This window comes from Microcaecilia unicolor, chromosome 11 (assembly GCF_901765095.1).
Source record: "Microcaecilia unicolor chromosome 11, aMicUni1.1, whole genome shotgun sequence".
NCBI lineage: Eukaryota > Metazoa > Chordata > Amphibia > Gymnophiona > Siphonopidae > Microcaecilia > Microcaecilia unicolor.
The window spans coordinates 1,087,262-1,100,814 of NC_044041.1; the positions used below are offsets into that span (position 1 = coordinate 1,087,262).

Genomic DNA, 13,553 nt, shown 5'->3' on the forward strand with positions numbered 1-13,553 from the left:
CATGTGACCCATAGAGACTAACCTCGGCTGCATGTCCTAAAGCAGGACCTGCTTAGTCTCTCCTACTCCAGCTGAAATTATTTTTCGGCACCTTTTCTGAATTTTCCTTAAGTTAGTCGCCCTTATTTCTATCTAACCTGTTTCTCTCTCTTAGGTGTTGGTATGTTCCACCTCTGCTATTAAGAGTTTTATTGTGCATTGTGATGACACTGTGTACTATCATTGCAATATCTTTAAATAATTTAACAACAAAGAAAAATGGCCACTGATTAAAGAGACCCAAACAGAAGTCAGAGAGAACAGAATAAATGACCATAAAACAATAAAACGGAAGTATAAACAAACACTGGTGTCTGGGATCAGGCTGAGCCCTGAGGAACAGAGAAATCACAAACATGCACTGGTGTCCCTGGGTTCTCCCACGATGCACACATTTTGCGCAGTCCCCAGGGCTGTCCACAGTATGAGCGCTGTGACTGCAGCAGTGTTGACTCGGGGCTCCTCCCTCTCCAGCATCAGGGCACATGGCTCATACGCTGCTCAAGCTTTTTTCCTCGGGATTCCTGCTTCCCGGTTCTTCCCCTGGTGAGGCCGCAGTCCTCAGTGACGTCAGACGCCTTCACCTCATAGGGGAGAGCTGGCTTTTCTATCATTGCCTCACTACTTTCTTGAAAGTTGCACTGGTGTGTTTTTCCCTGTAAGCCTGAGCCTGACTAAGCCTTCTAACCACTGCCTGCCTGGACCTCTAAGTCTGAACCTGACTCTGCTTTGTGTTAGCCTTCTGCCTGAACCTGTTAGCCCAGACCTGACCCTGATTTCTGCTAGCCATCTGCCGGAATCCATTAGTCCAGAGCCGACTCTGCTTCCTGCTAGCCGTCTACCTGGGCCTGTAAGTCTGAACCTGACTCTGCTTTGTGCTAGCCTTCTGCCTGAACCTGTTAGCCCAGACCTGACCCTGATTTCTGCTAGCCGTTTGCCTGGACCTGTTAGTCTGAACCTGAATCCGCCTTCTGTTAGTTGCCGGCCTGAACCTGTAGCCTGAAACGGACTTGGCTGTCTTGTTAGCCAACTGCCTGTTTGATTTTGTAGCCTGATCTGTAGGAGTAGCCTAATGGTTAGTGCAGCAGGCTTTGATCCTGGCAACCTGGGTTTGATCCCACTGCAGCTCCTTATGACCTTGGGCAAATCACTTAACCTCTATTGCCCCAGATACAAAAACTTAGATTGTGAGCCTTCTAGGGACAGAGAAAGCACCTGTACAGCGCTGCATATGTCTAGTAGCTCTATAGAAATGACTAGTAGTAGTCGTGATCCTGTAGCTGCCTGCCTCGACCACAGCCTGTAGCAGTCTCTGCCTTCTGGCCGAAGTCACTGCCCTGTCTTTCTCTGCTGCTGCCAAGTTCCTGGTACCTTTCCGAGTAGTCTGTCCTGCCCAGACCCTCCTAAAGTCCTGTAAGCCAACAGCGCCCAGGGGCTTAACTGCTGGGGAATGGCAGTCATCGCAGGGCCTTCAGACTGCTAGTCCTGGAACAGAATTCATGCCTTCTGGACAGGTACCTCTGGTCTGGGAATAGTACAAGGGCTGACAACCAGTGGCTTCACCGTGACTTTCATGACAGACCTTGACAGACCGTGACATCTGAGAGCAGGCTGAGCCCTGAAGAGCAGAGGACTCATAAGAACATGTGTGGTTGAGACGATAGTGCAAGGATGAAGGACTCGGCAAAATTCTCGGAAAGGGGAAGCCTGTTCCGAAAGGATGGACTCCACCTTTAACCGGGTTGGAACCAGGCTGCTGGCGCTAACAAGGAGATATAGCAGTTTTTAAACTCAAGCTAATCAGAAGTAAATTTCCATCACAGACTGAAAAGGAACAGAAGGGCACACTTCCCTGTAATTTATCCAGTTGCAAACTATGCCAAAATATTTCACAGGACCCCACAGTCATCCACAAAGGAAAGATAGTCAACATAAAGGAATCTTTCACTTGCTCATCTTCCAATGTGGTATATATCATTCAGTGTAAAAAATGTAACGAAGGATGCTATATTGGAGAAACAGGCCAGATGCTTAAGACAAGATTCAATTTACATAGACATCACATGAACAATACAGCCAGTAGGGCCCCCACCCCGGTGGGACAGCACTTCACAGAACCAGGACACTGTACCAGTGATTTCACAGTGAGAATACTGAAAGGTAACTTTAAAACCATACAAGAACGTAAGACCTTTGAAGTCAGAATGATTGAATATTTTAACACCCAACAGAAAGGACTTAACAAGGATCTGGGGTTCCTAGCCCATTATAAACCATAAAGCTGTATGTCTCTGTTGATCACCCCACCCCTCACCTATCCACACCCATCCTGTTAGAATATCAATGATATGCTTTGATGTCCCCATGCATACCTCCTACCCACCCCCATCCTCCCACCCTGTCAGACTGTCATAGTAATGCTTGAATGTTATCACTTATATACACTGTCAGCTAGCACATTTGCTTATTTCCGATCTGAGGAAGAAGGGCAACCTTCGAAAGCTAATCAAGAAATGTATTAAGTTATGTCCAATAAAAAAGGTATCATCTTATTTTCTTTTCCATGTTTTATTTTGTTTGATTTCTATTGATTCTACATGGAATGTTGCTATTCCACTAGCAACATTCCATGTAGAAGTCGGCCCTTGTAGATCACCAATGTGGCCGCGCAGGCTTCTACATGGAATGTGGCTAGTGGAATAGCAACATTCCATGTAGAATCTCCAATAGTAGCCACAGAATCTCAATAGTAGCAACATTCCATGTAGAATCTCCAATAGTAGCAACATTCCATGTAGAATCTCCAATAGTATCTATTTTACTGTCATAGTAATGCTTGAATGTTTTCACTTATATACACTGTCAGCTAGCACATTTGCTTATTTCCGATCTGAGGAAGAAGGGCAACCTTCGAAAGCTAATCAAGAAATGTATTAAGTTATGTCCAATAAAAAAAGGTATCATCTTATTTTCTTTTCCATGTTTTATTTTGTTTGATTTCTATAGATTCTACATGGAATGTTGCTATTCCACTAGCAACATTCCATGTAGAAGTCAGCCCTTGCAGATCACCAATGTGGCCGCGCAGGCTTCTGCTTCTGTGAGTCTGACGTCCTGCACGTACGTGCAGGACGTCAGACTCACAGAAACAGAAGCCTGCGCAGCCTTCTACATGGAATGTTGCTTGTGGAATAGCAACATTCCATGTAGAATCTCCAATAGTATCTATTTTACTGTCATAGTAATGCTTGAATGTTTTCACTTATATACACTGTCAGCTAGCACATTTGCTTATTTCCGATCTGAGGAAGAAGGGCAACCTTCGAAAGCTAATCAAGAAATGTATTAAGTTATGTCCAATAAAAAAGCTATCATCTTATTTTCTTTTCCATGTTTTATTTTGTTTGATTTCTATTGATAACAATGCTGAAAGAAAGCCAGGTGTGTTTAAGAAGGGTAAAGGATGCACATTATCCCCATCACCTTCTAAGCAGTTTGTAGATGCAAGAAAAAGAGCACAATTTGAAGTGTCTGTTTACAAATACTAGAAAAATAAAAAATAAGTATTTTCTATTTTCTACCGCATGGCGCTTACTCAGTGGTAGATGGCAGTGCGCAAGCAATCCATGCCTATTGCCTGGGTAGGGGTGAGACTTTACTGCTAAGTCAATGGGTGGCGGTAAGGTCTTAGGCTGAAAATGGACGCGCACTGGTTTTTATTTTGCCGCACTTCCATTTTCTGGCCCCTTAAAAAAAGGGCCTTTTTCCAGGATGATAAAAACTGACCAGGCACATGCACATAAGTACATAAGTATTGCCACACTGGGACAGACCAAAGGTCCATCAAGCCCAGTATCCTGTTTCCAACAGTGGCCAATCCAGGTCACAAATAACTGGCAAGATACCAGAAAAGTTCAATACATTTTAAGAAAATAAGCAGTGGATTTTCCCAAGTCAATTTAATAATGGTCTATGGACTTTTCCTTTAGGAAGCCGTCCAGACCCTTTTTAAACCCCACTAAGTTAATCACCTGTACCACATTCTCTGGCAACGAATTCCAGAGTTTAATTACATGTTGAATGAAGAAACATTTTTTCCGATTTGTATAAAATTTACTACTTTGTAGCTTCATCGCATGTGCCCTAGTCCTAGTATTTTTGGAAAGAGTAAACAAACTATTCACGTCTACCCGTTCCACTCCACTCCTTATTTTATAGACCTCTATCATATCTCCCCTCAGACGTCTCTTCTCCAAGCTGAAGAGACCTAGATACTTCAGCCTTTCCTCATAGGGAAGTCATCCCATCCCCTTTATCATTTTCATCGTTCTTCTCTGTACCTTTTCTAACTCCACTATATCTTTTTTGAGATGTGGCGACCAGAATTGAACACACTATTCCAGGTGCGGTCGCACCATGGAGAGATACAAAGGCATTAAAACATCCTTACTTTTGTTTTCCATTCCTTTCCTAATAATACCTAACATTCTATTTGCTTTCTTAGCCGCAGCAGCACACTGAGCAGAAGGTTTCAACATATCGTCAACAACGACACCTAGATCCCTTTCTTGGTCCTTGACTCCTAACGTGGAACCTTGCATTACTTAGCTATAGTTCGGGTTCCTCGTTCCCACATGCATCACTTTGCACTTGCTCACATTAAACGTCATCTGCTATTTAGACACCCACCACCTTATAACTGAAAGAGAAAAACGCCTAGATTTCGACCCAAATCGGGAGATAGACGTTTATCTCACAAAAACGAATAAATCAGTATAATGGAAAGGCGATTTTGGACGTTTTCGACTGCACTCAATCGTGGAAGCGTACAAAGTTGACGGGGGCGTGTCGGAGGCGTGGCGAAGGTAAAACTTGGGTGTGGTTATCGGCCGAGAAGAGATGGGCGCCTTTCGCCAATAATGGAAAAAAAGTATGCGTTTGTAGCTAGAATTTAGGGCACTTTTCCTGGACCCTGTTTTTTCACGAATAAGGCCCCAAAAAGTGCCCTAAATGACCAGATTACCCCCAGAGGGAATCGGGGATGACCTCCCCTGACTCCCCCAATGGTCACTAACCCCCTCCCACCACAAAAAATGATGTTTCACAACTTTTTATTTTCACCATCAAATGTCATACCCACCTCCCTGGCAGCAGTATGCAGGTCCCTGGAGCAGTTGTTAGGGGGTGCAGTGGACTTCAGGCAGGTGGACCCAGGCCCATCCCCCCCCACCTGTTACAATTGTGCTGCTTAATGCTTAGTCGTCCAACCCCCCCAAACCCACTGTACCCACATGTAGGTGCCCCCCCTTCACCCCTTAGGGCTATAGTAATGGTGTAGACTTGTGGGCAGTGGGTTTTGAGGGGGATTTGGGGGGCTCAACACACAAGGGAAGGGTGCTATGCACCTGGGAGCTCTTTTACCTTTTTTTTTTTTTTTTGTAAAAGTGTCCCCTAGGGTGCCCGGTTGGTGTCCTGGCATGTGAGGGGGACCAGTGCACTACGAATCCTGGCCCCTCCCACGAACAAATGCCTTGGATTTATTCGTTTTTGAGCTGGGCGCTTTCATTTTCCATTATCACTGAAAAACAAAAACGCCCAGCTCACAAATTGTCGAATAAAACATGGACGTCTATTTTTTTCGAAAATACGGTTCGGTCCGCCCCTTCACGGACCCGTTCTCGGAGATAAACGCCCATGGAGATAGACGTTTTCGTTCAATTATGCCCCTCCCAGTCTCGTAAGTTCCTCTTGTAATTTTTCACAATCATCTCGCAATTTTAAAACTTTGGATAACTTTGTGTTGTCAGCAAATTTAATTACCTCACTAGTTACTCCCATCTCTATATCATTTATAAATATGTTAAAAAGCAACGGTCCCAGCACAGACCCCTGAGGAACCCCACTAACTACCCTTCTCCATTGAGAATACTGACCATTTAACCCTACTCTGTTTTCTATCCTTTAACCAGTTTTTAATCCACAGTAGGACACTACCTCCTATCCCATGATTCTCCAATTTCCTCTGGAGTCTTTCATGAGGTATTTTGTCAAACGTCTTCTGAAAATCCAGATACACAATATCAACCGGCTCACCTTTATCCACATGTCTGTTCACCCCCTCAAAGAAATGCAACAGATTGTTGAGGCAAGATTTCCCTTCACTAAATCCATGTTGGCTTTATCTCATTAATCCATACTTTTGAATATGCTCTGTAATTTTGTTCTTTATAATAGTCTCTACCATTTTGTCCGGCACCGACGTCAGGCTCACCTGTCTATAATTTCCCAGATCTCCTCTGGAACCTTTTTAAAATATCGGCATTACATGGGCTATCCTCCAATCTTCCGGTACCATGCTTGATTTTAAAGATAATTTACATATTACTAACAATACTTCCACCAATTCATTTTTCAATTCTATCAGTACTCTGGGATGAATACCATCCGGTCCAGAAGATTTGCTACTCTTCAGTTTGTCAAATTGCCCCATTACATCCTCTAGGTTTATAGAGATTTCATTCAGTTTCTCTGACTCGTCAGCTTCAAATACCATTTCTGGCACCGGTATCACTCTCAAATCTTCCTTGGTGAAGACCGAAGCAAAGAATTCATTTAATCTCTCCGCTATGGCTTTGTCTTCCCTGATTGCCCCTTTTACCCCTTGGTCATCTACTACTACTACTACTACTACTTAACATTTCTAAAGCGCTACTAGGGTTACGCAGCGCTGTACAGTTTAACAAAGGATAGTCCCTGCTCAAAGAAGCTTACAATCTAAAGGACGAAATGTAAAGTTGGGGCAGTCTAGATATCCTGAATGGAGGTATAATGGTTATGTGCCGAAGGTGACATTGAAGAGTTGGGCTTTGAGTAAGGATTTGAAGATGGGTCATCTAGCGGTCCAATTCTTTTGCTGGCTTCTTGCTTTTAATATACCTAAAAAAATTCTTACTATGTGTTTTTGCCTCCAACGCTATCTTTTTTTCAAAGTCCCTCTTTGCCTTCCTTAGCAGCGCTTTGCATTCGACTTGATATTCCTTATGCTGTTTCTTATTATTTTCAGTCGGTTCCTTCTTCCATTTTCTGAAGGATTTTCTTTTAGCTCTAATAGCTTCCTTCACCTCACTTTTTAACCATGCCGGCTATCGTTTGGCTTTCCGTCCTCCTTTTTTAATACATAGAATATATTTGGCCTGGGCTTCCAAGATGGTATTTTTGAACAGCATCCACGCTTGATGTAAATTTTTGACCCTCGGCCACTCCTTAAGTTTTTTTTTCACGGTTCTTTTCATTTTATTATAGTCTCCTTTTTGAAAGTTAAATGCTAACATATTGGATATCCTGCGTATACTTACTCCAAAGCTAATATCAAATCTGATCATATTATGATCACTGTTATCAGGCAGCCCCATCAACGTTACCTCCCACACCAGATCATGCGATACACTAAGGACTAGGTCTAGAATTTTTCATTCTCTCGTCAGCTCCTTTACCAGCTGCTTCATAAAGCAGTCCTTGATTTCATCAAGGAATTTTACCTCCCTATCATGCCCCGATGTTACATTTACCCAGTCAATATTGGGGTAATTGAAATCACCTATTATTATTGTGTTGCCCAGTTTGTTTGCATCCCTAATTTCCTTTAACATTTCTGCATCCGTCTGTTCATCCTGGCCAGGCAGACGGTAGTACACTCCTATCACTATCCTTTTCCCTTTACACATGGAATTTCAATCCTTAGGGATTCCAAGATGTGTTTTGTTTCCTGTAGAATTTTCAATCTATTTGATTTAAGGCTCTCCTTAACATACAATGCTACCCTCCACTAATTCGATCCACCCTATCACTACGATATAATTTGTACCCTGGTATGACAGTATCCCACTGGTTATCCTCCTTCCACCAAGTCTCAAGAGATGCCTTTTATACCTAATTTTTCATTTAGTACAATATATTCTAACTCCCCCATCTTATTTCTTAGGCTTCTGACATTCGCCTATAGACATTTCAAAGTATGTTTGTTGTTCCTATTTACATCATGCTTAGTACTTGACTGTATTAAATTGCAATCTTTTGTCTGCTTTTTATTTTTATTTAAGGACACCTGATCTACTATGGTCTCTTTTACAATCTCACTATCGGGATACCCTATCTTCCCTGTTTTGGTGATATCTTTAAAAGATAGCTTATTCCGAACCATGCGCTTTTCAGTGACTGTCGGCCTTCCCCCCCAAAGTTTAAAAGCTTCTCTCTCTCCTTTTTAAATGCCGATTCCATGGCTTAGTAAAACGCCCCTATATTTTAGGCCTAAACACACTCCAAGAACAGCCCGACCTGGACACTCCGTGAAGACTATACCACCCATTTACCTGCATCCAGGCTTTTCCCTGGAGCGGAGAAGAAGCCTGATTATAACAGTGTCTACTATTTTAACAGTAGGTTAGAGTTTTTAGGTTTGCTATGTTTTCTGTTGCTCATTGTTTTGAATGTTGTATTGTGCACTGCCCAGAGATGGGTTGGTTTTATGAATGTCAGACTCTTAAGTATATAAACTAGAGAAACCAGTATTCAAATGCTGCTTTTCTGACAACACTAGATGTGACAGTGCGGGCCAGATGCAGACTTGCAATGTTTCATTTTAGCCAGTCTAAATGAAAGGTTATTTTGCGAGTAGTGCATAGAGGCTTTCGGCCACTGCTTTACTGTTAACAGAAGCAGTGACTGAAAATCCTGTGCTAATGAGCTCATTAGCAATTCCCTCCAATGCTCAGAAAATCAGCTCACAAAATCCCCCTGCACTAACGGCTGGAAACTACCGACAGCTCTGAGCAGTCGACATCGTGTTGTCCCATGCTAACTTTCCTGTCAGTGCCTAAATGCTGATTGGCTCAGGAAAGTCAACACAGCAGCACACCACAGCCCCCAAAACCTTCCCCCAGCCTGAGCCTCTTCACACCCTAAACCTAAAAAAAAATCCCCAGTGGTCCAGTGGACTCCTCCTGACCCCCCTCAAACCTATTAAAAAAAAAAAAGAACAAATTACCGATGGTTCAGTGGACCCCTCCCCCCTCCACCAACCTGAAAAAAATCCACAGTGATCTGGCCAGGCCAACCCTGACCCCCTATTCACCACTGGTCCTGGTGGTCTAGTGGAATTCCTCTTCCCCCCAGAGCCTTCCACATACCTTTCATAGGAGGCAGGAAGACTCCCTCCTGTCTCTGGACCCACCTGCTTCAAAATGGTGATGCCCCGCCCCTGCCCAGTGCATCCTGGGATGCACTGGGAGGCGACTATATAAGATTTTTTCCTTATATAGTATTTAGGCCTTGCCCAGTACATCCCAGGATGCACCAGGCAGGGACAGGACGACACCATTTCGAAGTGGTCAGGCCCAGAGGCAGGAGGGAGTCTTCCTGCCTTCTATGAAAGGTATGTGAATGGCTCTGGTGGAGGGAGGGTAATTCCTCTAGACCACCAGGACCAGTGGCGACTAGGGGATCCAACCTAGCCTGGGGCCTACAGGACCATTGGGAATTCTTAAAGGTTGGGGGATGGGAGGGGTCCACTGGACCACCTGGGAATTGAGTGCATTGAGAGCAGCCAAAATGATAAAGGGGATGGGATTCCTCTCGTATGAGGAAGGGCTAAAGAGACTAGGGCTCTTCAGCTTGGAAAAGAGACGGATGAGGGGTGGTGTAGAATGAGTAGAAGTGAATTGATTTTTTACTCTTTCAAAAAGTACAAAGGCTAGGTAACACTCGAACATAAGAGTAGCCATACTAGGTCAGACCAATGGTCCATCTAGCCCAATATCATGTTCCAACAGTGGCCAAGCCAGGTCACAAGTACCTGGCAGAAACCCAGATCGTGGCAACACTGCATACTACAAATCCCAGAGCAAGCGGTTGCTTCCCATGTCTGTCTAAATAGCAGACTATGGACTTTTCCTCCAGGAATTTGTCCAAACCTTTTTTAAACTCAGACACACTAACTGCTGTTACCACAGCCTCTGGCAAAGAGTTCCAGAGCTTAACAATTTGAGTAAAAAAAAATATTTCCTCCTATTTGTTTTTAAAGTAATTCCATGTAACTTCTGAGTTTAAAAAAAGGTTTGGACAAGTTCTTGGAGGAAAAGTCCATAGTTTGCTATTGAGACAGACATGGGGAAGCAACTGCTTGCCTGGGATTGGTAGCAAGGAATGACCTGGATTGGCCACTGTTGGAAACAGGATACTGGTCTGACCCAGTATGGCTACTCTTATGTTCTTATGTGCACAAGAGCTGTGGCAACCACACAGTAATTGTGGGCAAACAGCAGGAATGTTCCGATGCTTGTACCAACCAATGCTCAACACTAACACTGCTCGCAAGTCGGTAAAAAATTTAACAACTGGCTCTTGCGAGCCGGTGCGAGCCGGCTCCAGCACACCACTGGGTAAATCTGACCACTCACCTTACTGTCGACACTTCCCCGACTAAAACCTGTCAGAGGCCGGCTGGTTGGTCTGCTGCAGATACCCCCCAAACAAGTGGTCCTGCCCATCTCTTCCTTCTCGGCATCTGTCAACTCTTCCACTGAAGGCAGCTTGGACGTCAGCTCCTTGGCAAATCTGCGGCTCAACACCATCATCCAACTGCCAGCGTTTACACTTCCAAAATACCTTCAGAATCCCAGGTGACGGTTCCACTCTAAGAGCAGCCCACTACTGCCCCTGAGAAAAATTTGTACCTTTTCAGATGGCAAATACCAGGATGGTAGAAAGAGAAACTGACACAAAAATATAGGCAGCTATGCTGGAATCCAACACAACACAGGCAAAAGTCCGCAAATGAATCTCAGTCTGATATGGAAGCTCATAACAGATTCTGTGCAGGGAAAGTCTAAAAGGTTCACCACTAAAATCAACTGCAGATGAGTTTTGTGCCCATAAAGCCACTGACAGAGTGATCAGAAGGTCCCAGCGCTGCCACTCCTGGCCTGAGATGTGTTTAATATCCTGTAAAGTCACTGACAGAGTGATGACAAGGTCCCAGCGTTGCCACTCCTGGCCTTCAGATGAGTTTCATATTCTGTAAAGTCACTGACAGAGTGATCAGAAGGTCCCAGCACTGCCACTCCTGACCTGAGATGTGTTTAATATCCTGTAAAGTCACTGACAGAGTGATCAGAAGGTCCCAGCACTGCCACTCCTGGCCTGAGATGTGTTTAATATCCTGTAAAGTCACTGACAGAGGAATGAGAAGGTCCCAACGCTGCCACTCCCAGACTGGAACACGCTTGGTTGTTGTCTGGTTGCCATGGTAAAGATCCCAGGAAGGCCTGTAGAGCAGTGCAACAGGCAAGTAACAAGGGAGCTCTTTTCAGCTCTAGGTCAGCTCCTCTCTGGCATTTTTTTAAACACTCATCCTGCAGGGCTTCATTCAGATTTGCCAGAAAATGAAGTTACAGTTACTGTAGGCGTTCAGCTCAGCTGCCTAGGAGTTTGTGCTGAGAGCAGGTGACCTGCAGTCTGGGCTCTTAGCTGGGAACATGCCCAATAGCTGGGATTAATCAGAAAAAGCAAGCGTTTTTTTTTTTTCTGATTTGTCAAGGACAATGTTTACTATGCTGACTTCAGTACAATTATCAAATACTTTTTGCAAAAAAAACAGATGAGAACTTCTGAATTTTGTATTTTAAAATTTAAAAAAAACTGGTGGTTTTTTGGTTGCAAAACAATTCCACTAAGTTTACCGGATGGTCCCAAATTTGAATCCTTGTCCATATCCTATCAGTGTGTCTTCACTGAAAATCTTGGTTATTACAATAGATCAAAATTTGTCCTGGGAACTGCAGGTGAATTTTTTTTTATTTTTAATATATAATCTTAGATGAGTCAGGACTAGTAGTTCAGGCATTGATTTTAACTAAACTGGACTATTGCAATATAAAATACTCGGGCTAAAAACTTATTACAGAAGTTACCGATGATACAAAGTACAAACATAAGGATTATTTGTGGTCTGAAAACATTTGATAGGGCTTCTCCTTTATAGGTCCAGTTTCATTGGTTACCCATAGAAGGAAGAATTATCTTTAAGCTTTGCTGCTTTGGTTTTTAAATTATTCAGGGATTTGCCCCTCAGTCTTAGACTCAGGTCATGGCACAAGAAGTTTTCTCAAATTATCATTTCCATCTTTTAAAGGTTTTCACTTAAATAGAATTTTTACCAGCTTATTCTCTTATCAAGCTGCCAAGAGCTGTGATTTCTATTATGTGTTATGCTCAGTTTCCCCAAAGCTATAAAAACCATTTTATGTATTTATTTTTAAAATTTATATATCACTTATAACCTAGGCGACTTACAAGTCCAACATACATAATAAAATAATCAAAGACTAAATAAATGACAGATCACGTATCACACAACCATTCATATACTATGGGTATTGCTCTGTATCTACTATTAACACCCGCTGCTGTTACATACACTGTGTTTTTAGCAATTTCTTAAACTGAACCAGCTTGCTGCATGATTGGTTTACGCCAGTTTTCAGTCACATACCCTCTGGAAGGTTTTAACTAAAGGTGGCTCTGGGAATCGTTATCACAGCCTTTAAGCAAATGTCTCTCTCCCTACAAGTCAGCCTGAGCCTATCTGAAAAGAGTTCTGCTAGATTGAGCCCTGTATTGGAAAAGGCATGACACGTTGCACGATGAGGAAGCAGGCAAGCCTTGTAGGCCAACCTTCTTCATCTGTCTTTTATTGATTGGCATCATCTGCTCCGGAGTAAACAAATACAATGTGGTGTTGTGGTAAGATAATGTTCATGTGGTGGGACCACATAAAGAAATCGGTCAGCAGAGGGTTGTCTGTAGACCATTACAAACTTTAGTGTTATTGTGACGCAGAGATCAGGCATTTACGTTGGAGCGGTAGGGTATGCCTTTCTAAACAGGTGGGTCTTGAGTGTCTTTCTGAAGTGGAAGTGGAAGTATATGGTTTTCAAATCTTTTGGTAGAGCATTCCACAGTTGCGTGCTGATGTAGGAAAAACTAGATGTGTAGGTTGATTTGTATTTGAGTCCTTTGCAGCTTGGGCAGTATAGATTTACGTACGTTCGTGTTGATTCGGATGTATTTCTAGATGGTAGGTCGATCAAGTCTGTCATGTAGTCCAGTGCTTCCCCGTAGATAATTTTGAGAACCATCATGCAGATTTTGAAGGCAATGCGTTCTTTGATTGGGAGCCAATGTAGTTTTCGTGGAGGGGCTTTGCACTTTCGAATCATGTTTTTCCGAAGCCAATATTCAGCACTTTTGGTTCTGCACCAGCAAGACATGATGTACATGTGGTTCAGTCTATACTTGGCGTCAATATTGCAGTCCTTCAGTACTGATGAAGATGATGAATGATCTTGAAGGCCTCTATTAGTGCCCGATGTCGAGGGTGATCAAGGCAATCTTGATGCCACTGCGTCCTCAGTATCCATTGCAGTTCTGGGATCCATAGACACTGTTTCAAATGTTGA

The 13,553-nt window shown here is 43.3% G+C and overlaps 1 protein-coding gene across 2 annotated transcripts in view; it reads right to left on the reverse strand.

Moving 5' to 3' along the window:
• LRRC74B (leucine rich repeat containing 74B) overlaps positions 1–11,521 on the reverse strand; it is a 54,846-nt gene extending 43,325 nt beyond the window's left edge. The window contains exon 1 of one of the 2 annotated variants that reach the window (XM_030217679.1): positions 10,494–11,521. In XM_030217679.1, coding sequence (XP_030073539.1) covers positions 10,494–10,670 — 177 coding nt within the window. In that variant the 5' untranslated portion in view covers positions 10,671–11,521. The remainder of the gene's footprint in view (positions 1–10,493) is intronic. The other variant, XM_030217678.1, reaches the window with a different exon arrangement.
• Between the last annotated feature and the right edge of the window lie 2,032 nt (positions 11,522–13,553).